Source organism: Gracilinanus agilis, chromosome 6 (assembly GCF_016433145.1).
Source record: "Gracilinanus agilis isolate LMUSP501 chromosome 6, AgileGrace, whole genome shotgun sequence".
Classification (NCBI taxonomy): Eukaryota; Metazoa; Chordata; class Mammalia; order Didelphimorphia; family Didelphidae; genus Gracilinanus; species Gracilinanus agilis.
The window spans coordinates 283,538,252-283,559,634 of NC_058135.1; the positions used below are offsets into that span (position 1 = coordinate 283,538,252).

General features: G+C 40.0%; 1 protein-coding gene across 1 annotated transcript; it reads left to right on the top strand.

The window, feature by feature from the left end:
• Positions 1-449: 449 nt before the first annotated feature.
• LOC123251882 (membrane-spanning 4-domains subfamily A member 4A-like) lies at positions 450-21,004 on the top strand. The gene is made up of 5 exons (XM_044681208.1): positions 450-605; positions 9,680-9,817; positions 12,827-12,880; positions 15,156-15,308; positions 20,840-21,004. The coding sequence occupies exons 1-5, from the start codon at positions 450-452 to the stop codon at positions 21,002-21,004; spliced, it is 666 nt and encodes a 221-aa protein (XP_044537143.1).
• The last annotated feature ends 379 nt before the right edge of the window (positions 21,005-21,383 follow it).

Sequence of the window (21,383 nt, forward strand, 5' to 3'; positions counted from 1 at the left end):
AGGCCATTTTTTCAATCCTTCTTCTTGACCTCTTTGTAGCCTCTAACATTGTTGATCATCTTCTTCTCTCTGGGTTTTGGTGACTCAACTCTCATTTAAATTCAAGATGTACTTTTAAAAAATAACAAACCCCATATAGTAGAAGTTCATGGGTTCCCATTCAAACCTCTTTCATGTCCCTTGTATCTGGAAATGTTCATGGCTTTGATTATGTCAAATTCATAAGAAAAAAATTAAAAATGGATGACTAACAAGAGATGAAGAAACCTGGAGGTCCCTTCTAGCTCCATGTCTCCATGACTCTGTAGTTCCATGACTCTATGACCCCATAATTCTATGATTTTAGGATTCTAATAGAAAGCAGAGGAATAGCTGAGCACCCCAGAGGAGAAGCAGAATGTGACATTTGCAGGGAGATTTGTCGGCTTGGATTCTTCCTCTGCCTCAGAATGAATTCCAACATCATGGAGTCAAAGCCCAGGCCCAAAGAAAAGATAAAGAGGCTTCTTAATCCTTGCTATAGAGGCAAGCTAAAAATGGATGCAGCTTATAAATCTCAAGCTTTCATGCTAAGTTTGCTTAAAGGGGATCCAAAGATGATGGGGGTAAGTCAGATCTGTCCCACCTATTATTCAAGAGGATGATCAGCCCTTTTGATCTTTTAGGTCTGCATGACTGCAGGTTGAGGGGTTCAGGCTGGCAAATGACAGGATCCCAGAGAAGAGACTAAGTAGAAGATGTAAAAAATATCCTCATAGACTATCCATGAGCCATTCAAACTCTAACCCTAATCATCTGTTTTCTAATCATCAGACAGTTAATTGATTAAAAAGCAAAGAAAAACAACAACATATGGCCAGTGTTGTTGAAACAAAAAGTTATGATAAAAACCAAAAACCTTCCCTGAGTTTGGAGACTACTTCTTGCATGAGGACAGACCCTATAGAGTCAAATAGGAACTCTTTAACAGAAGAATATGGCCAGCTCTCTGTCCAGAGAGGCATTGTGCCATAAAGGGTACAGATTTGACCTCAAATCTTGGCCCTTTAGGTGGTAAAAGAGAAACTATGTGATGAGTCCACAAACATTTTTTAAGCACCAACTATGTACCAGACAATGTGCTAAGCTCTGAGAACACAAAGACAAAAGTTCCCATCCTCAAGGAATTTAAGATTCAAAGGGGGAGATGACACATCTCTAAGTATTTAGCAAATACTAGGAAGGATGCTAGCAGCTTGGGGAAGGAGGATCAGTTAACTTCTCAGGTAGAAGGTTGAACTTTAGCTAAGTTTTAAAGGCAGCCATCAATGCCAAGGGATAGGTAGAGATGAAGAGGGGCAAAGGACTCAAAACATAAGTGAAGAACAACTTAAATAATTCAGTGTGCCTGGATCATAGAATGTGTAGAGGAGAATAATGTGTAAAATGATTGTCAGGAAAGCAAAAGATCATATTGAGGAGAATTTCAATGAAAAAAAGTTCATATTTGACCCAAAGGTCATAGGGAGTCACTCGTATGTATTAGGCAAGGGGTGATATGATCAGACCCTCAATTTACAAAAGCCACTTTGGCAGCTAATAAGTGAAGGAAGGAGGGAAGTAAAGGAGAGACTTATGGTCTCATTGAAATGGTTCAGGTAAAACATGAGAGGGTCTAAACTGGTATGATGGACTTTGGGCTTTGTGAATGGAGAGTAGAGAAGTTAAGTTATGGGGCAAAGAATGACAAGATTTGGCCACTGATTGGATAATATACAGTAATAAGGATGACTCTTTTTACAATTAATTCAGAATTGTCATGGAATGGGCTAGAAATAGGGGTGGGAGGCAGGAAGGGAATAATCTTCTATTCCCTGGGGGAATTAGTCAATTCAAATGGTGGGGCAATCCTACTACAGAATAATCCAGTTTCATGTGGAACATTTGGGTTCTTAGGGTATTTAAAATGATAACCCAGAGAATACATGAACATTCTCTCACCACAGAAGAAAAAATCAAATGGTCCTTCCCCTATACTGTGCTCCCCTCTTCTCCTCCATCCCACCCCACAATTTTCTGTCTTATAACATAGAATACATCTCAAAGTTTCTATAATCTTTGCTGAGGGACAGAGCCCAAAGGTAAAGGAAAGGCTGGCCTTGGTGGAGACAGGGGTTCTGAAGGAGCAGAAGGATCCACTTAGCAGCTAAGTGATTTAGAATTCATTACATCATTTAAGTTCCTTTTACATAAAGCATTGCTATGTAAGCTCAGATCCTCAGTATTTATGTTTTTTTCTGAATGTTTTCTTATTTTTAGATTTTTTTTTTTTGGTGTCTAGTATCCATTCCCCCCACCCCGTGCATTATTTATTTATTTATTTTTAATGTTCTTTTCTTTTTAAATTTTGAATTCCAGATTCCCTCCCTTCCCTTTCCCACCCATTGAGAAGGCAAACAATATGATACAGTTATAGTAGGCATCCAGTTTTATATCCCTTTGGCATGGTTCTAAATCAGTGATGGGCAACCCTTTGAGCTTGGTGTGTCAAAATTCGCTCAAAAACCAAGCATAACTCGGGTGGTTTGTCACTTCGAGAAAAAACCATAATTTCATGATATTTATAGTTTAAATAACAAAAATGTATAATTGTAATATATAACTATTTAATAAACCAAAATAGGTAAATTAATATAGATAGAATTGTCATCTATAGTGCACAGGGTGTCTACACTACACTACAGCAAATGTTTCATCCTTGGCATGCAGCCCCACGTCATCAAAAATGTCAGTGGTTTGCCATCACCATTCTAAATTGTTCTCCAGTATAGTTGTCCCAATTCACTTCTCCAATAGCTATTCATTAGTGAACCTGTTTACCCTTTATCCTCTCTAGCACTTATCATTTCTGATAGGTGATACCTTACAATTGCTTTAATTTGCATTTCTTTGATCAATAGAATTTTAGATATTTTTTCAAATGACAATAGCTAACTTTGATTTCTTCTTTTGAAACTGCCTTTTTATATTTCTTGACCATTTATCAACTGGGAAATACTTCATTTTCATAAATTTGACTCAGCTCTATTCTCAGTGTGTGTGTTTGAGAAATTAGGCCTTCATCAGAGAAACTTGTTCTAAAAATTTTTGGCATTCCTTTATAATCTATGCTACCTTTTAGCATAATTTCGTTTTCCTCATTACTCCTTTTAATAGGTCTATTTTTGCTTTTGCTTTATCTGAGATCATGATTTCTAACCTGCTTTGTTTACTCCAGCTAAAGCATATGAAATTCTGCTCCAGCCCTTTTTTTTTAAACTTTGTGTGTCTTTCTGATTCAAATATGTCTCTTAAACAACACATAGTTGGATTCTGGTTTCTAATCCATTTTGCTATCTGCTTCCATTTTATGGGTGAGCTTATTCTTTTCAGATTCATAGTTATTATTGTGTTTCTCTTCATCCTATTTTCTTCTTCTCTCTTTTTATTCTGCCCCTCTTCAAAAGACGTTTTTGCTTCTAACCACTGCCTCCTTTAATTCACCCTCCTTTTTATGAACCCCCCTTTTTCCTTTATCTCCTTCCCCTCTTATTTCCCCACTGGGTAAGTTATATTTCTATAAACAACTGAGTGTGTATATGCATATACGTATATGTATATACACATGCATGTATGTACACACATTTTTTCCCCTTCTTTGAATAAATTCCAATAGTCAAGTTAAAGCATTGCCTGCCACTCCTCCTCATTTCTTCCATTTTAAAATCTCTTCCTTATATGCCTCTTTTATGTGAGAAAAATTTCCCTATTCTAAGCTCTCCCTACCCCCTTCTCCAAGTTGCCCCTCTTACTCTTTCATTTTTAATTTTTTGGAGATCAGTGCAACAGAATTGACTCACTCATGACTTCTGTCTATGTAAATTCCTTAAATGTCCTAATATATATGATAAAGTTCTTTGAAGTTCCATGTATTGTCTTCCCCTATAGGAATGTAAATGGCTTAAACTTAATTGAGTCTCTTATGATTACTCTTGCATGTTTATCTTTTTATGTTCTCTGGAGTCTCATACTTGAATGTTACATTTTCTATTCCATGTTGGTATTTTTATCAGAAATACTTGAAAATCCTCTACTTTATTACATACCTTTTTTCCCCAAGGGGTTACACAGCTTTTCTGAATAAATTATTTTTGGTTGTAAGCCTAGCATCTTTGCCTTTTGGAATATCATATTCCTTTGTTCCTTTAATGTGGAAGCTGCTAAATCATGTATGATCTTGACTGACTCCATAATATCTGAATTGTTTCTTTCTGGCTGTTTGAAATATTTTTTTCTTTTACCTGAGAATTCTGGTATCTAGCTATAATAAGATTTCTGGAAGTTTTCATTTTGGAATCTCTATCAGATGATCAGCGAACTCTTTTGATTTCTATTTTGCCCTCTTGAGCAAAGATATTGGGCCGTTTTCCTGGATAATTTTACAAATATGATGTCTATGTCCATTCTTTAATCATGATTTTCAGGTAGTCCAATAATTTAGATGATCTCTCCTTGATCTGTTTTCCAGATCATTTGTTTTTCTGATGAGATATTTTGTATTTTTTCTATTTTTTTCATTCTTTTGACTTTTATTTCACTGTTTCTTTATGTCTTAGAATCATTACTTTCTACTTGCTCAATTATAATTTTTAAGAAATTATTTTTTTCAGGGAATTTTTGTAACTCTTTTTCTGTTTAGCCAATTCCACTTTTTAAGAAGTTCTCTTCATTGGGCTTTTGTATCTCTTTTACCATGTGGCCAATTCTGTCCTGTAAGTTATTGTTTTCTTTTTAGTATTTCTGTGTGTATTTCTTTTACCAAACTGTTAATTCTCTTTTCATAATTTTCTTGCATTACTCTCATTTCTTTTCCCAGTTTTTCCCCTACTACTCTTATCTTTTTCTTTAATTCTCCTGGGAATTATTGGATTTGGGTCCAATTAGCATTTTTCTTTGAGGCTTTGTTTGTGGCTGTTTTCACAATGTGGTCTTCTTCCGAGTTTGCATCTTGGTCTTTCCTGGCATCATAGTAGCTTTTTATTGTCAAATTTTCTTTTTGTTGTTTGATCACTTTTTCCAGCCTATTTTTTTACTTTGAACTTCAGGTTAAAGTTGAGCTTACCTGAGCATGGGGAGGCACTGTCCCAAGATTCAGGCTTTTTTGTGTTGCTGTTTTCAGGTTATTTGTGGGGGTCTACAATTTTTTGGTGCTTTCAAGGTGTTATAAATGTGGTTGCTTCTCTCTTCTGGTCTTTATTCCAGTCCTTTGCAGCCACAAGCACTAGGGCTTCTCTTTGCTTTGAAACTATGACCAGAATTGCTGTTCCTTTGTGCACATCCACAAGTGCTCCTCTTTACCCTGGAACTATGGCCTAGAACTGCATATGGGCAATAGTTACCAACCAGTCAGTGCCAACACCCAGTGTCAGCAATAAGTCCCTTGTCATTTCTTCCTCACCAGTTGTCCAGTCACCTTCCTGTCTTTAGGCTGAGAATTCCTGAAACTCCTGCTGCTATTGCAGTCTCTGTTGCTCCCACCCTGTGTGTGGGCTTGGAACAGGCCTCCACCCTGACTCCACAGACTTCTCCTGCTGACCTCCTAAGATTTTTTGTGCTGGAAAAATGTCTGACTTTGATCTTTTTTGTTGGCTCTGCCACTTCAAAATTTGTTTTAAGGTATTATTAAAAGTTGTTTGAAGGGGAATGTTGGAAGAACAGGATGGCTGCCCCTTATCTGTCATCTTTGCCCTTTACTATCTTTTGCCTAGCCTGTTGAAATAGTGTAAGGAAACTGTTTTATCCTACTTTCTTTCTCTGTTTAATCAAATGATATTGATAAATAAATGATCAAATGTGATCTCCACCTAGAGACTAACTTGGTGCTTTGAGAACATAGTTCTGTCTACTTTGTCCTTATACTCAGAAATCTTCCTTATTATCTATAACAAAATACAAACTCCTTGTCCTGAGAGCATTTAAAGCCCCAATTATGGCATACCCAGTACTACTCTTATTTTATATTATTTGCCTTCTGTGCTATCCATTATGATCAAATTGCTCTGTTGTCTATATGCCACATTTCCTGATGTCTGTAATGTGGCCTCTTCTCCTTTTAAAATCCCTAACTCCTTACAAAGAAAAGCATAGGTGCCAATTCTTCCTGAAGGCTTTTTCCTTGATTCCCTTCAGTCCCCAACATTAATAGCTCTCCCTTCTCTTAGAAATTACTTTTCATTAGTTTGTATTTAATTACTTGGGCAGCTAGTTTAATTACTTGGACAGAATAGAGTGCCAAGCTTGAAGTCAAGAAGACTCATCTTCATAAATTCAAATCTAGCCTCAGGCAGCACTTTCCTGTGTGACCATAGGCAAATCACTTGATCCCATTTGCCTTTGTTTCCTCATCTGTAAAATGAGCAGGAGAAGGAAATGGCAAAACCACTCCAGTTTCTTTGCCATGAAAACTCCCAGCGTAGTCACAAAGGATTGGACATGACTGAAAAGCTACAGATTTAATTATTTATGACAATGCCATATTCATCTGTATCCATTCAGAGAGGACCAAAATGACATTCCCATGTCAGGGTCACTGTACCATGTGTTTGACTATGGCTGACCAGATCAGTATGAGCTCAGAAGGCTCTCCCACAGGTCAGACACAGCCTGCATGAAGATTCAAGGTGGAGATGTCTAAATTTGCATGTCTCCTATATGCCTTTGGAGCTACTACAGTTCTGCTTTGCTCAGAGAACAGCACTCTCTTTGATGTGGATACATCACATAGGACAGTCCTGTGCCAGTGGCTGCTGAGGCTCCAGATCAATAGCAAAGCTCTTCAGAGACTTCTTGATGGTGTCCTTGTAGTGCTTCTTCTGACCTCCTTGTGAGCATTGGCCTTGGGTGAATTCACTGTAGAAGTCTCTTAGGTCAGACCACACGGCCAGCCTATCAGAGTTGCACTCTCAGCACTAAGTTGGGATGCTCATCGGAGCAGCTAGAGAGAGGACCTTGGTGTCTGCTGCCTTATCTTGCCAGAGGCTCTTCAGAATCTTCCTAAGATAATTTAAAAGCAAACAATCCCATTTCCTGGCATGGTGCTAGAAGACTCTCTAGGTTTCATAGTCACACAACAATGAAATCAACACATTGGTTCTTTGGATCTTCAATTTGGTAGGGACCTAATACAGCTCCTCTCCCACACTTTCCTTCAGAGTTTTGTGTAAATGAAATTAACTCTAGCCCATTCATAGTCAAAAATCTACTTACCCTAGGCATCTAGATTATATCATCCCCACCTCCCTCAGGGGAAGTGGAGATAATTTAATCACACATGACAATCTAGATTATATCATCCCCACCTCCCTCAAAAGGGGAGGGGAGATGAGTTACCCACGACAATAAGTATCAAATCAAGAACAAGGGACGGCCCTCTGGGCAGACCAAATCAGTGCAGAGGCTGCCATTGGTCCACTTGAATTAGAGGTGGACCCACAGGAAATGACGAGAGATGCTATCTCTTTAAATACGTGGGTTACAACCTGGGAGAGTGAGTTGAGGAGTAGAAGGAGTTCAGGAGTTCCGACTTTGGACTTGGGGCTGAAGGCCCTCGGCTGAGACCTCAGAATGCTTCTACTCTGAATTGTCACGTGGGTAAGTTAGGCTGACTTCCTTGGCCTAACTTGGCGTTTCCAAACTCTGCCTTAAGTAGGCTTATAACCTCTCTGATTTCTAGTCTTGTGGCTTGTAACCTAGTTTAATTAGCCTTTTAACCCTCTCTCTCCATCCAGGCCTCTGCAGGCCTGGACTAGCCTCTCCCTCTCTCTATTTACCTACCTCTTACCTTCCTAATTGTAAATAAACTACCTTAAACTGGATCCTGACTTGGGTCTATTTTAATTATGGAATCAATCTGAATTGTTGATTCCTGGCGACCACACTTAAAATACATATTTATAAAATACCTAAAAATCTCCCTTTTACAGTTTCCCAAACACTGAGCTAGCTCTGGCAATGCCTATGTCAACCTCATCATCTATGTGTACAGCCCTAGAAGGTATACTGCTAAGGGGGCATCAAGGTGGCTCAGTGGATGAAGAGCCAAGCCTAGAGAAGGGAAGTCCTGGGTTCAAATCTGGCCTCAGACATTTCCTAGCTGTATGACGCTAGGCAAGTCACTTAACCCCATTGCTTAGCCCCATGATGGCGAACCTATGGCACAGGTGCCAAAGATGGCACACAGAGATCTCTATGGGCATGCACACTATTGCCTGTAGAATTAGTTACTAGAAAGGCAGAGGGACTTGGGCAGAGCTGTTCCCCTTCCCCTCTCCTCTCCACCATTCTGCCCAGCAGCCCAGTGGAAGTGCTTACTTCCTTCCCTGAGTAGAGCACCCAGGCCACTCCCTTCCTTTCTCCCACCCCTGACTGGGATAATGTGGTGGGGGAGGGAGGCATAGCAGCCAATGGGGAGGGAAATGGCACACAGTCTCTAAAAGATTCACCATCACTGGCCTAGCCCTTCCTGCTCTTCTGCCTTGGAACTAATACACAGTATTTAGTCTAAGACAGAAAGGATTTAAAAAAAAATTATGCTGCCTGGGTAAGTGAACTCATCCACAGTGTTCAAGTTTTCTCCATTTGCTGTAACTGATGGTTCAATATATGGATGGTATGATTCTGGCTGGTATAAAACCTCTGTTTTCTTGATGTTAATTGTCAGGCCAGAATGAGCACAAGTGGCAAAGAATTGTTACCTTTTCTGTTGCATCTCAGCCTCAGAAGTTTCATTGGGAGCCTAATCACCTGCGAACAAAAATTATGCAAGCTTATGGCCCATAATTAGATAGTAAAATGGTAAATGGCAAAATGGTGTGGGTGATGTCTTTTGACTCACCCATAAATTGGATGGCTCTGTATCCACCCATTAGGGAGGGGAAGGGAAGGAAATGTTTGTTAAGCACCTCCTATGTAATAAGCACTGTGCTAAGAATTTTAAAAATATTATCTCATTTGATCCTTAGAATAACCCTAGGAGGTAGGTATTTTTATTATCCTTATTTTATAGATGAGGAAATTGAGGTTGAGAGAGATTAAATTACTTTCCTGGGGACACATAAAGCTAATAGGTGTTTGAGGATCTATTTGAACTCAAGTTTTCCTGACTCCAGGTCCAGCACTATTTATTGTACTATCAGCCACAGCAGAATGTAATTTCCTTGAAGGCAAGGACAATTTCCTTTTCTTGTTTTTGTATTCCCAGAATTAAGCACAATACCTTTCACATAATGAGTGCTTAATAAGTGGGGTTTTTTTGTCATTCATTGAATAGAATGGTCATCTCAAGGTGAGTTTCTTTTGGGCCTGTGCCTTCTTCTGGATATCCATCTGAGGTCAGGTTAATCATTTTTGCCTAGAGTAAAAACCTGATTGAAAAAAAGAACAAAAGATTGGTGGGGTATGTTATAAGAAAGAGATAAGTAGGATAGTGTTGAAAACAATGTTTTGGCAGGTAGCAGGGTTTTGTTTATCATGACCCCTCTCCATTCATGAAAGACTAGAGATACCCCCCCTTCCTAAGCTCCCAAACCGGAATCAAGATTCATTTGTTTAAAAAGGAATCTCCTTGTACACATTTCCAAATTTTCCATTTTTCTTCCCACAGGTTCTCCAGATCCTGATAGGTCTAATCATCACTTCACTTGGAGCCTTTTTATTTTCCAATACCAACAAAACTGGACTTCCAAAGTCAAGTTTTTCTCATTTCTTTATCACAAGGTACCCATTCTGGACAGGAGCATGTGTGAGTATAGTGAACAGAATAACTTTGGATGCCAGGCTTAAAAGGCCACTCTGAAATTCCTAGTAGTATCCAGGAACCTGATTGTGTCCATGTAAGTAAGAGGCTGGGCTTATCAAATTTTGCAAAGGATCACAAGAGGTTGAGAAAGTCTGCCTGTCTCATCCCATGCTGGGTACCAATAGGACAGAACTAGGGGTTAATCTGTGGAACCTAGTTGATATCCTTTGGCCATTCACTTGTCCAGTTTTCCACCATTCTCTCAGAATATACCCTGAACAGTATGAAACTCCCCTAGATTGAGGTTTAAACTTAGCTTTATGGGAGATTTATATTTCAGTTTTTTTTCCCCTTGGAAAATTGGGTAAATAAAGTGATCTGGTAGATATGACCACTTGAAAGCCCAGACTGATAGATTTATGATTGGTAGACCTCCATTCTTTAGGAGCCTTTCCACTGACCATCCCCATCTACGATCCATTCATACTGTAAAGGTAAAAATTAATGGTTGGACAATAATTTTATGAAATTGTGTAGTCACCAATATTTATTATGTCTTGAGTCAGAAATTTATTTACAAAATAAAGGGGAAACAAAAATTAGAGAAATGTGAAAGAGGTTTGAGAAAATACCTTACTAGTCCTCAGCCAGGAGGGCTGGTGGTGAATAACCACAACGGCCTCCTCAAAGATGGAAACTAGTCTCTCCAGAAACTAGGAAAGGAGTCAGCCCTTTTCACTCACCAATGAAGTAATCCAGGAATCAGTCTAAGTTGAGGCTGAGCTCCAAGTCTACAATCTAAACCACAGGCTCCAGCAAAGCTCCCTCAAAGACTCTCTTCAGTTAGAAGACTATCTCAAGAAGGCAATCTCTCCAGACTATCTTCTCAAAGACAATCTGTCTCAAGCTGAAGGATTTCATGGCTTTTATGGTGGCTCCTTGTCCCCCTCTTCACAGGGGCCAATCACAGTTTCCAAATTGTCTAGCACTGCCCAGGGAGGCAGTGTCTGTGGGATCGACTTCTTACCTTCTGAAGCTTAAGTTCTCATCTAAGGATGTGAATTTTCTAAAATTCACCTTTTGGAGAGGTGAATACTCTTTCTGGCTGATTGAGTTTCTGAGGATATGAATTCACTGAGTGGTTTGAGAGATCCTCCACCTAGTTCAAGTTTATGTTGATTCATTCAAAACATAGACAAAGGAGACTTAATCCTGTCTTCACAGTCTAGTGAAGTACTTAAGTTAGTGTTAACTAAGGATAAACAATAGAGTAAAGAATTCTCTTTCACAATCCCCCCTGTGATCCTTTGGGAGACTAGTCTCCCAAACTACAATAGTTAGGTATAAGAGGGAAATAAAACAAATAGAGAGTGAGAGAGAGCAAACCAATGTTTTCTAGGTGCAATGACAATAAGCCAATTAGGGGGCAGTCCCCTGTGGGATACAAGTTTATATTCAAAATACTTCTGTTCAACCCCACAACGTTCAATCAGTTATACTCCAAAGTTTGTGCTGGATCTTCTGATGCTATGGAGGTGTCTTCAGGCATCTTCATGGCTCCTTCAAACAATTCATCTTCTAGATTCAAAGAGTTATTGAGCTCTCCTGAAATGTTTCTTTCCCAAAAGATTTTTTTAGTTTGTTTTTTTTTTAAACCCTTGTATTTCGGTGTATTGTCTCATAGGTGGAAGATTGGTAAGGGTGGGCAATGGGGGTCAAGTGACTTGCCCAGGGTCACACAGCTGGGAAGTGGCTGAGGCCGGGTTTGAACCCAGGACCTCCCGTCTCTAGGCCTGACTCTCACTCCACTGAGCTACCCAGCTGCCCCCTTAGTTTTATGGCAATTATATAATCCCTATGACAATTATACAATCCCCCTGAGGAGGATGTAGCAATCCCTACGACAATTATACAATACTTTTCTGTTTGTTGTGTTCTGGATACATCACCTACCTAATAAAATAAACCCTGCTTATCCTGGTATTCCAAGCCCTTCATAATCTGGCTCTCACATACCATTTCCACCTCAAAACATAATACCATTCTTTACATACTAAACTTTCTAAGGCAAGTGTACTACTACTTCCCATTGTGTCTCTATAGTCACCTCACTGTGTCTTATTTCTAAGGTTTGTTCCTCGTCCTTGTCTATACCAAGGCTGGATAGACCTCTCTCGTCTTTGAGACCAGAAAACTGAAAGCGATCTCTTTGACCTGAAATTTCTCCTAGAACTCTGCCCGGATTTCTCTTTTGATCCTATAATATTGTGCCTTATAATGCACTCACCCCTTCCCCTTTAGCCCCATCAGAGCATCTCTCTGTCACTTTTAGCTATTCTGCTGATGTCCTAAGAGGTTGGTTTTTGTCCCTGGTACTCAAAGAAGACCAAAATAACATCACTGTTGATGTCTTTTGACTCCTGCATAAATTATATTTAAGTGAGGCAGAGTTGCACAAAGTCATTGGCCTCACTCTCTCTTCCAGAGTCATCAAAGTCCAGTGGCAAGACAAAAGTCAAGATGACTGGTGATGGCCTGAGATGCAGTGGATGACTTTGGCTTCTTTGATGTTTAACTAAGCTCTAAGCACTCCACAGAGCCCGCTTCTGCTGCCTTCAAGGCCATTGGTACAAACTGTTCTCGTCTGCCCATTCTGCTGGGGGAAGTCTTCACATGCTTGGGTAGACACTTCCTTAACTCACTGACAGGTTTGAGGCCTATTGGTTACCCTCAACCTGGTTTAGCCTGCCTGCCCAGATGATTTACCAGGGTGTAGCCACTGCGAATATCTACAGCTTCTTGGAGTATCTACAACTTCTTGGTACCACAGATGAGAGCTGGGGGAAGGTGAATACTAAAAGAGGATGAGCAGCCCTACAAAGGGTTTACATCAAAAGTGCTAGTCTTCCTTGAGCAATCTGTAAGCCCTGTTGGGTTTGGTATAAATTAGTAGATGTTCAGCCTCCTTAGATCATCTAGGAGCCACTAACAAATTTACTCTCTTCTTCACAGTATGCCATTATAGGAGTCTTTACCATTCTTAATGGTGTGAAATTTAAAAGTCAGGTAAGAATCGACTCTTGATTCAAATTATATTTATGGCTTAATACATTGATATAAAGGACATGCTCAAATTACTGGCAACATGATCATATCAAGTCAAAAAATTTTATTTACCATTATTTTTATTTACCAATATCACCATCTTCTCTACTTTCTGGTAATGTCCTATAGAATCACAGATTTTTGAGAATTGGAAGTGATATCACAGGCTATCTTTACCAATTTATACTCCAGTGGTTTTCCAGTCATTTAAAACATTTCTAGGGAGGGAACCCTAAATCCCATATCCCTGAGTTAATAAAGCTATAGCATTTGCCTTCAGGAAACCCAGTCTATGAAAAGAGATCCCAAATTAAAGCTCATCAAAGAAGTAAATAGAATATTGAGTTCTCTGGGGCCTATGGCCTGAATTCCAGTTCAACAAGCCCAGATTATTTTCTCAGTCCCTAGGGATTTGGGCAGATGCTTGCTCTGAGACCTTTTAGGGCTCAAATGAGATAATAGTTGCAAAGCCCTTAGTGTAGTACATGCTTGTCAAGTGTTTATTTCATTTCATTCCAGAGTAATTTTAGACTTATTTTCAGTACAAAACCAAGTTTTTCTAAAGACAAGATATAAGTCTTAGAATGGCGGTATAGGTTCATTCTATAGTGAAATCTCAGGGAAGTTGGTGATAGTATTAATTTTTCTCTGTTTTGTGTAAGTAAATATACAGTTAACAAATTGTACTAATCTATTCTAATGGTTGGTCTGATATCTGATATTTCCCTTGGTCCATGTCACATTCCCTCATAGTTTCTCATCTCTAAATTAAGGGAAATGGATTCAAGGTCTCTACTAGCTTTAAACCCTTTGTTCTTGACCTGCAATTCAGCTGGGGTGGGGGAGTTGGCCCAGAGATCAAAGATGCACTAAATATCAGTTCAGAAACCCAGTTCAAATTAAACAAGATTATTACGTCTGCTACTTGCAAGGCAGAGCTGTGCTTGATGTTGAGGATATAGACAAATATAGAAAATAGTGCATGGCCTTCAAGAATCTCATATTTTCTCAGAGCAGGGTTTAAGGTTAAGGGAGCAAGAAGGGTCATTATTTTCATCGCTCTATATTCGACTACTCACATAACCTTCCAGATAGCTCCAAATACCCACTATGTTGTTTTTATCAGACAGAGATATATCTGACTCTCTGAGAACTAAACAATGCTTCAATCTGGAAAATTCTTCTCAGAAAGACAGACTTAAGTTTGGAAATTAAGTTGGTCACTGATCCAGAATATATATAAGAAGCAGTGGGGACCAAGGACCTATCTGAGGCCACTCATATCTGGCATATCCTCTGTACAGGGCCTTAAAAACATGCCTTTGGAATAAAAATGGCATATCCTTCGAAAAGCAGTGCAGGGAATGAGGAAAGGGAGATTCTTCAGGGTGGGGAGCTGGAGCACTAACATTAGTGTCACTTAAGCGTCTTCACTCATTTTTCCACCTATATCTTCTTCTGACCTCACTTGCTCAATTTCTAGAGTTGCTGCTAGAAAGTACTGTATTAACGTGCTAGGTGTGGAGCCAGGGAGAAGAGTTCAGATCCAGCCTTAGACACTTCCTAGCAATATGACCTCAACAAGTCATTTACCCGTTTGCCTCTGTTTCTTCAACTATAGAATGGAGATAATAACATCTGTCTCCCACAGCTGTTGTGAGATGTTAATTTTAAAGCCCTTAGCCTGGTGCCTGGCATGTCCGAGGTGTTATATGAATGTTTATTCCCTTTCCCTTCCTCTTCCCCTATAGGTTTGTTTCTATCTCCACCAAATATGTATCTGGCCAATCTGATACTTTGTGAAGATGGAGAGAGTTGAAATATGGTTTGCCTGGTGTGGGCCCAGCCCCCCCAAATACATATATGCTAAGGCATAACTCGACCGAAGACCTGGCATCAACCCCATCCCAGCCACAGTTATACTATGGCATAGTGAGAGTTGTTTCCTGGCTTTCTGGCCCTGCCATTATTCTGCCAGTCAGAGAATGCTCTCATTCTGGGGTTCCAGCTACCCCAGTGCCTTGCCTGCCTGGGGGTAGGGGAGTCTCCAAATGCTCTTTGTCTAAGAACTCTGCCTGAAATAATCTCAAGGGATCCCCAAGAGGTGTTGGGCCATGGCTCAGTGCCTGGCGAGCACAGACACCCAGGCTGTGCTTCCCATCGCTGCCTCCACCACAGAAGCTCTAGCGGCCTGACAAGTGCCAGTTGTTGAGCACGAACACACATTCTTTTTCAGGATCGTCTGAGTCTTTACATGGATGTTGTGGGGGCCATGATTTCTGCGTCTGGGATCGGCGTCCTCTTCTACAACTTATCTCTCCATCAGTTTCTTCAGTGTGTTCGCCCTGTAGCAGGTAGCATGTGTACCATGGGTGAACTCCTTCTTCAAGTAAGCAATTTTATTCCACATGTTAAAATCTCTCCACATGACCTGAATTCCACCAGAGAATAAAATGTAACTAATCGAACACCTCCGCAATTCACAACTTATGTCCTGAGGCAGATAGGTGACCACATGGATAGACTGACTGCTGGACTAGAATTAGGAAGACCTGCCTCAGACCACTAGTTATTAGCTGTCAGGCCTTGGGTAGATCACTTAACTTTTCTTCATCCTATCTCACAGGGTTGTTTTGAGACTCAAATGAGACAACATGTAATTCTTCAGAATTCTTCAAGGGCTTTACAAATGCTTGTAATTATTATTGTGCTTCTTTCCAGTTCAATTTGACAAGCATTTATCAAGCACTTATGATAAAAAAGGCACTGGAAATACAAAGAAAAAATGGAAAAGAATCCCTGCCTTCAAGGAGCTTATCCTCATCTGGGAGGAACCAATGTCTAAATACATTCATGGCCATTTGAGAAGAGAGAGAAACACTAATAACTTTGGGGGATCAGGAAAGACTTCCCATAGAAGATGCTCCATTAACTGAAGCTCCCAGGATTTAAAAGGTGGAGGTAAAGAGGGAGTGCCCTTCAGGTATGGGAGGCAGCAAAGGTGCAAAGTCAGAATGTCCAAGTTAGAAAACAAGAGATAAGCCAATTTGACTGGAACAGAAAAAAAAATGAATGAAGGGAAACAATATGAAATAAGGCTGAGAATATAACCTAGGTGGAGGGGCAGGTATTTTACACTTGGCCCTCTAGGTGACACAGTGGATGGAGTGCTGGGCTTGGAGTCAAAAGGTCTCATTTTCCTGAACTCAGATCTGGCTTCAGAATACTTACTGGCTAGGTGACCCTTGGCAAGTCCCTTTTAATTCTTTTTGCCTCAGTTTCCTCATCTGTAAAATGAGCTGGAGAAGGAAATGGCAAATCAGCCTCAGTATCTCTGCCAAGAAAATCCCAAATGGTGTCACAAAAAAAAAATGAACATGGCTGAAAATGACTAGACAACATTTTATCCTACATGTGAATGAAAGTCATAGAAGGTTATTCTTGAACAGGGAGCACCATCATCAAATTTGTGCTTCAGGAAGACAATGTAGTAGCTTAGTAGAGGATGAACTAGCCAGAGAAGAGCCCAGAAGCCTGGAGTCCCAATGAAGGAATTGTTGTATTAGTCCAGGTGAGAAGTGACAAGATTAAAGATTAAACCAGGATGGAGAGGGCCCTGTGAGGGGAGAGGACGGAATGGATTTGAGAGATTCTATGGAGGAAGACTAGATTGACAGCTCTGCAATGCCTCTAAAAAAGTTTTTCTAAACAAAATGAGAAAGTCAATGAGATGGTCTAGTTGAGGAAGACACTCTTGAAGTTACTTCTAAGAATGAACTCTATAAAGACTTTGAACATGGTAATGTAAACGATGTAGATTACACATGAGTATTATATAATGTTAAAAGCAGACCTGGACGTTCTTTGACATTGGAGCAGCCTGGCCAGAGCAGTGTCTTGAATTTGGAACATATTTTTAATTTGCTTTATTTGTTTTACTAATTACATGTGATAAATTTCCGCAAAAGTTTACCAAAGCTATGTGATCCAAACTGTCTCTCTTCCTTCTTCCCTCCCCACTCCTAGAGCTGGCAGGCAGTTTAGTCTGGATCATATATGCATTATCACACAAAACATATTTCCATATTGTTCAATTTTGTAAGTGAGTAATCTTATAAAGCCAAAACCCTCAAACATGCCCAAATAAACAAATGAAAAAATCATGTGCTTTAATTTGCATTCCTACTCCAACAGTTCTTTCTCTGGGGCTGGATATCATTGAACTTGGAGTATAGAGTTGAGAAATGTGATTCTCGATTCTGGTTTCATGACCTTGGTTATTTATGCCCCTTATCTTCTCTGCACCTTAGCTTTTAAATCTATAAAACGGGGATAACTATATCACAGGATGTTTGTGAGAATCGAATGAAAGAATGGATGCTAAAGCACTGTCTGACCATCTGTGATCCCTGACAAGTATCTCCCTATAACTGGGTCTCATTTCCCTTTGTCAGATTAGGGGATTGGACTAAATTGGACTACATTAATATTTTACTTACATTGTTTTCATTCGATCCTTCCAATAATTTGGTGGCAGCTAGGTGGTAGTATCACCCCCATCTCATACATTAAGAAAATGGGATACAAACATACTCAGTGACTTGCCTGAGGCCACACAGCTAGGAGGTGTTGGGGCTAAGATTCAGAGCCAAGTCTTCCTGATGTGAAGCCTGGCAATCCATTCATTATGCCAAAGTGCCTCTAAGATTTCTTCTAGCTCTGAGTTCTGAATCCTAGAAATACTCCAATGTTTTACATTTAGAAGTGCCTTCTCCTCACTCTTCTATTTACTCCCTAAAATGAGATGAAGCTTTTTGAATTTCCAGTTGCCACTGATGAAACTTCATGATTCTAGCCATGGCTCTCAGTTCATCAGACTTAACTTTTGGGAACCAAGCTTGGTCATTATCATTATTCAGTGTTATAGAGACCATTGTTTTTTTATTCTTATTCAATTTGATTTGATGATTTGACCCCCTAATCAAATTCCCTCTGGATTGTTTGAAAACAATTATTAAATCAAACTGGTTCCAATTTCAGATGGACCTGTGTTTCCAAAGAAATGTCCTTTTACTCTCATACCTTCTTTCCTGCCTCTCAGCTAGTTCCCAAACCTTAAAAGTACAGTTCAAATGAGATAGTGACTAAGCCTGTGATTTCATTGGTATAGGAAACTCCCAGATGAGGAAATTTCCTCTACCTAATGCAGGTTGACAAGTTCGATGCAACTTATGGTCGTAGAGAGTTGTCCAGAATACTGAGGCCTTAAGTGAATGACTTGGGCTTAGCCCAAGGACTAGAATCAGTCACTGAGGCAACAAGCCAAGCCCTTATTGTCTAAAGTCCAGGGACCCAGAGTTGAGATTTATCTAAACTTATCCCCAAATAGAGGACCTATCCCCATGTTGAACCTATGGTATGTGTGGCGGAGCATGCAAGAGGGGGCTACTCCCTTCCCCCTCTCTATATGTTCCTGAGGACATTTCTCACATGACCCATCCCTCTGCCCAACAGCCCAGTGGGAGCACTTCCTCTCTCCCCTATCTGGGGTAAGGTGTGGGGCTCACATGCAGCGTGAGGCTGGCAGTTTGGGCACTCAGTCTCTAAAATGTTTGCCATTGCTGATCTATCCAAATGCAATGCCTTGGCTCCTCAAGGCATATGGATAGTATTGGAGATTCCCAAGTGGTTCCATGATAATTTCTTCTCCACAAATTAGTGTTTGGTGTGTGATGCCTTGATGATATTTATGAGACATCATAACAAAAATGATAAATAGCATTAAGGGTTTAGAGTCAGGAAAACCTGCTTTCGTACCCTTAGACGTCCTTCCTTTACTTTTGCGTAAATCAGGCTTCTATTACATTAGAAGGATTGAGGTCAGGATAGAAGTAATCTCCTAAACTGGGTCAGAAAATTGGAGACCCTTTGGTTTTCCTCTGGTCACCTCTGATCTGTTGCTTTACCAGTGTCAGAACTGAATCAATTTAGTCATCTGGTTGAATAACATAGAACTTTTTGCAGCATAAACACACTGCAGGAGAAAAGCATCCCCCTTTTTGGTCTTCAAAGAGAGGGAACTATGGTTGTGGAAAGCCATATATGCTGTAAGACTTGTTTAATATTCTGGTTAGTTGGGGGGAATGGCCTTTTTATATGTTTCTTTTTTCTTTTTTTACAAAGGATGGCTCTTTGGAGAGGGTTGGGGAGGGGACATACTTGGAAATGTAGGTGATTTAAGCACAGAATATACCTGACAAAAAATTAAGAATTAATTTAAAGTCCTGTTAAAGAAATTCGTTCTGCAAAGATTTGCTGGGGAAGACCTTTCTTGTGAATTTCATGAGAAAAACTTGAGGATTTGGGTTCATTGCAACCTACCTAAGAGTAAATAATAGGAATGCTGATGCCAAAAGAGCTAGGATAGTCTTAAGTGGTCTTTGACAGAATTGGAGTTTCTAGAAAAAGGAAAGGCTTTTGGTCTGGTTAGCCCATAGACCATATCTAGAGAACTATGCTTCAGCTGAGCATTAAGTTTTAAGAGAGTCACCACCAAACTAGAGATAGTTCAGAAATTGAATGACAAGACAATGAGAGAACTCAGAACCATCTTATATAAAAAAAGGTTGGAGAAAATGGGGATGCTTCTCCTACAGAAGAAAATGAGGGGCAGCTAAGATTGCTTTCTTCAGATACTTGAAAATTTCTCACCTGGAAGAAATAAGAGCCAACAGGATTCAATGGGTAGATTCTGGCTTAATAAAAGTATGGAGTCCTAATCATTTGAGCTCAATAACAATAAACTGTACTGCCTTATGAGATGGGTTCCCATTGTCTCAGTTCCTTCTAGATCAACTCTTCTCTATTTTAGTATATGCCAGCCAGAAAGAAATTTCACCAAGATAGGGAAGAAACAAGGTTTGGCTGGTTATTCTACATGGGCTGGTATTACCTGCAAGCCCAACACACTAGGAGACCCTGTCATGAACACTTACATTCCCACCCTGCCTATCTTCAGTCCTAAAAGCCATATCAGAATTCCAGGTCATATCAAGGAACTGTTCTCACACCTCTTAACCCCCATTCATGGGCTGGGTACCCAACTGACCATTCTTAGGGGGTTCTTCCAAAGACTACATATAAGATCACAGACATGTTCAAACTCCAGAATGTGTTTGAGTGGGAAGGGACCAAAGCCACTCAAGGCATTTCCTTCACAGCAGTGAACATCTGAATGTTACTTTATGGCAAAGGTTCTTAACTTGGTCTCTGTCAACTTTTTTTTAGAACTGCATGTATTTCAAAATAATTGATTACCTTTGTAATACTATATATTTTATGTACTTAAAAACATTGTTCTAAGAAGTTGTCTATAGTATTTCAAAAAATAACAAAAGGGTCCACGACACACACACACACACACACACACACACACACACACACACACACACACATCTTATTATAACATTAAATTGGCCTAGAGGCAACTAAGTGGTGGAATGGAAGGACCTGAGTTAGAATCCTACCTGAGACATTTCAAAGTATGTCTTAGCCTCTCTTAAGTGTCTTTTACTAGTCACTTAAATCTCTTTCTTCCTCAGTTTCCCTATCTGTAAAACAGCATCTACTTCATAGGGTTGTCATGTAGATCAGTGATAAGAAGTATAAGTCCTTTGTGAACCTTAAAAATGCTCCATAAATGCTGATTATTGTTATTGTTGTTATTATTATTACTCTTACTATGGTGATGATGTGATACCAAACTCGAAATGAACCTATATCCCATGAGTGCTAAAGCAGCAAAAGATGACAGTATCTCTGCCCTACTTCATGATCAGGCCGTTTGCCTTAGGTGCCATTGTCTTTGAGCCTTCAGAAATGTGAGCAGCTCCATTCTTTGTTCATCTCTATCTCTTGCAGGGTGTTCTGTCTGTTTTGTTGATCCTCACCATCATCCAATTCTCCATCACAGCAATGGTCTTAGCTTCGAAGTGTAAAGGAACAGGGGAAAGCCCTGCAGATGAGGCGTGTTCAACATCACTGAGAGACCCACGACAGGTTGTGACCATCCTGGAAGTTGACTGATGCTACAGCAGCTTCTTTCTGAGGCACTCAGGGAGTGGATCTAAGCACAGTAATCCTTTGAGGAGAAGGTGGAGGGAATGGGGGAGATGGGGAGATGGTGGTGGGACACATTCCACTAGGAAGAAATGCCCTACACTTCTGGGGATCAGGGAAATCCTGCTCCTTCCAGTTCTTTTAAAAGCCTCTTCCTTTTGTGCTTCTATTGGGCCCAGAGTCCCCATCCCTAGTTGCTACTAAAATGATAAGGTATCACAGAAAGAAGCCTTTACTTGGCATTGTGAGGGCCACAGGTAAAATCTCATCTACTAACGTTGTGACATAATATATACATCATTTAACCTGCTTGAGTCTGTATCCCTTGTGCAATGTGGGTGGTGAG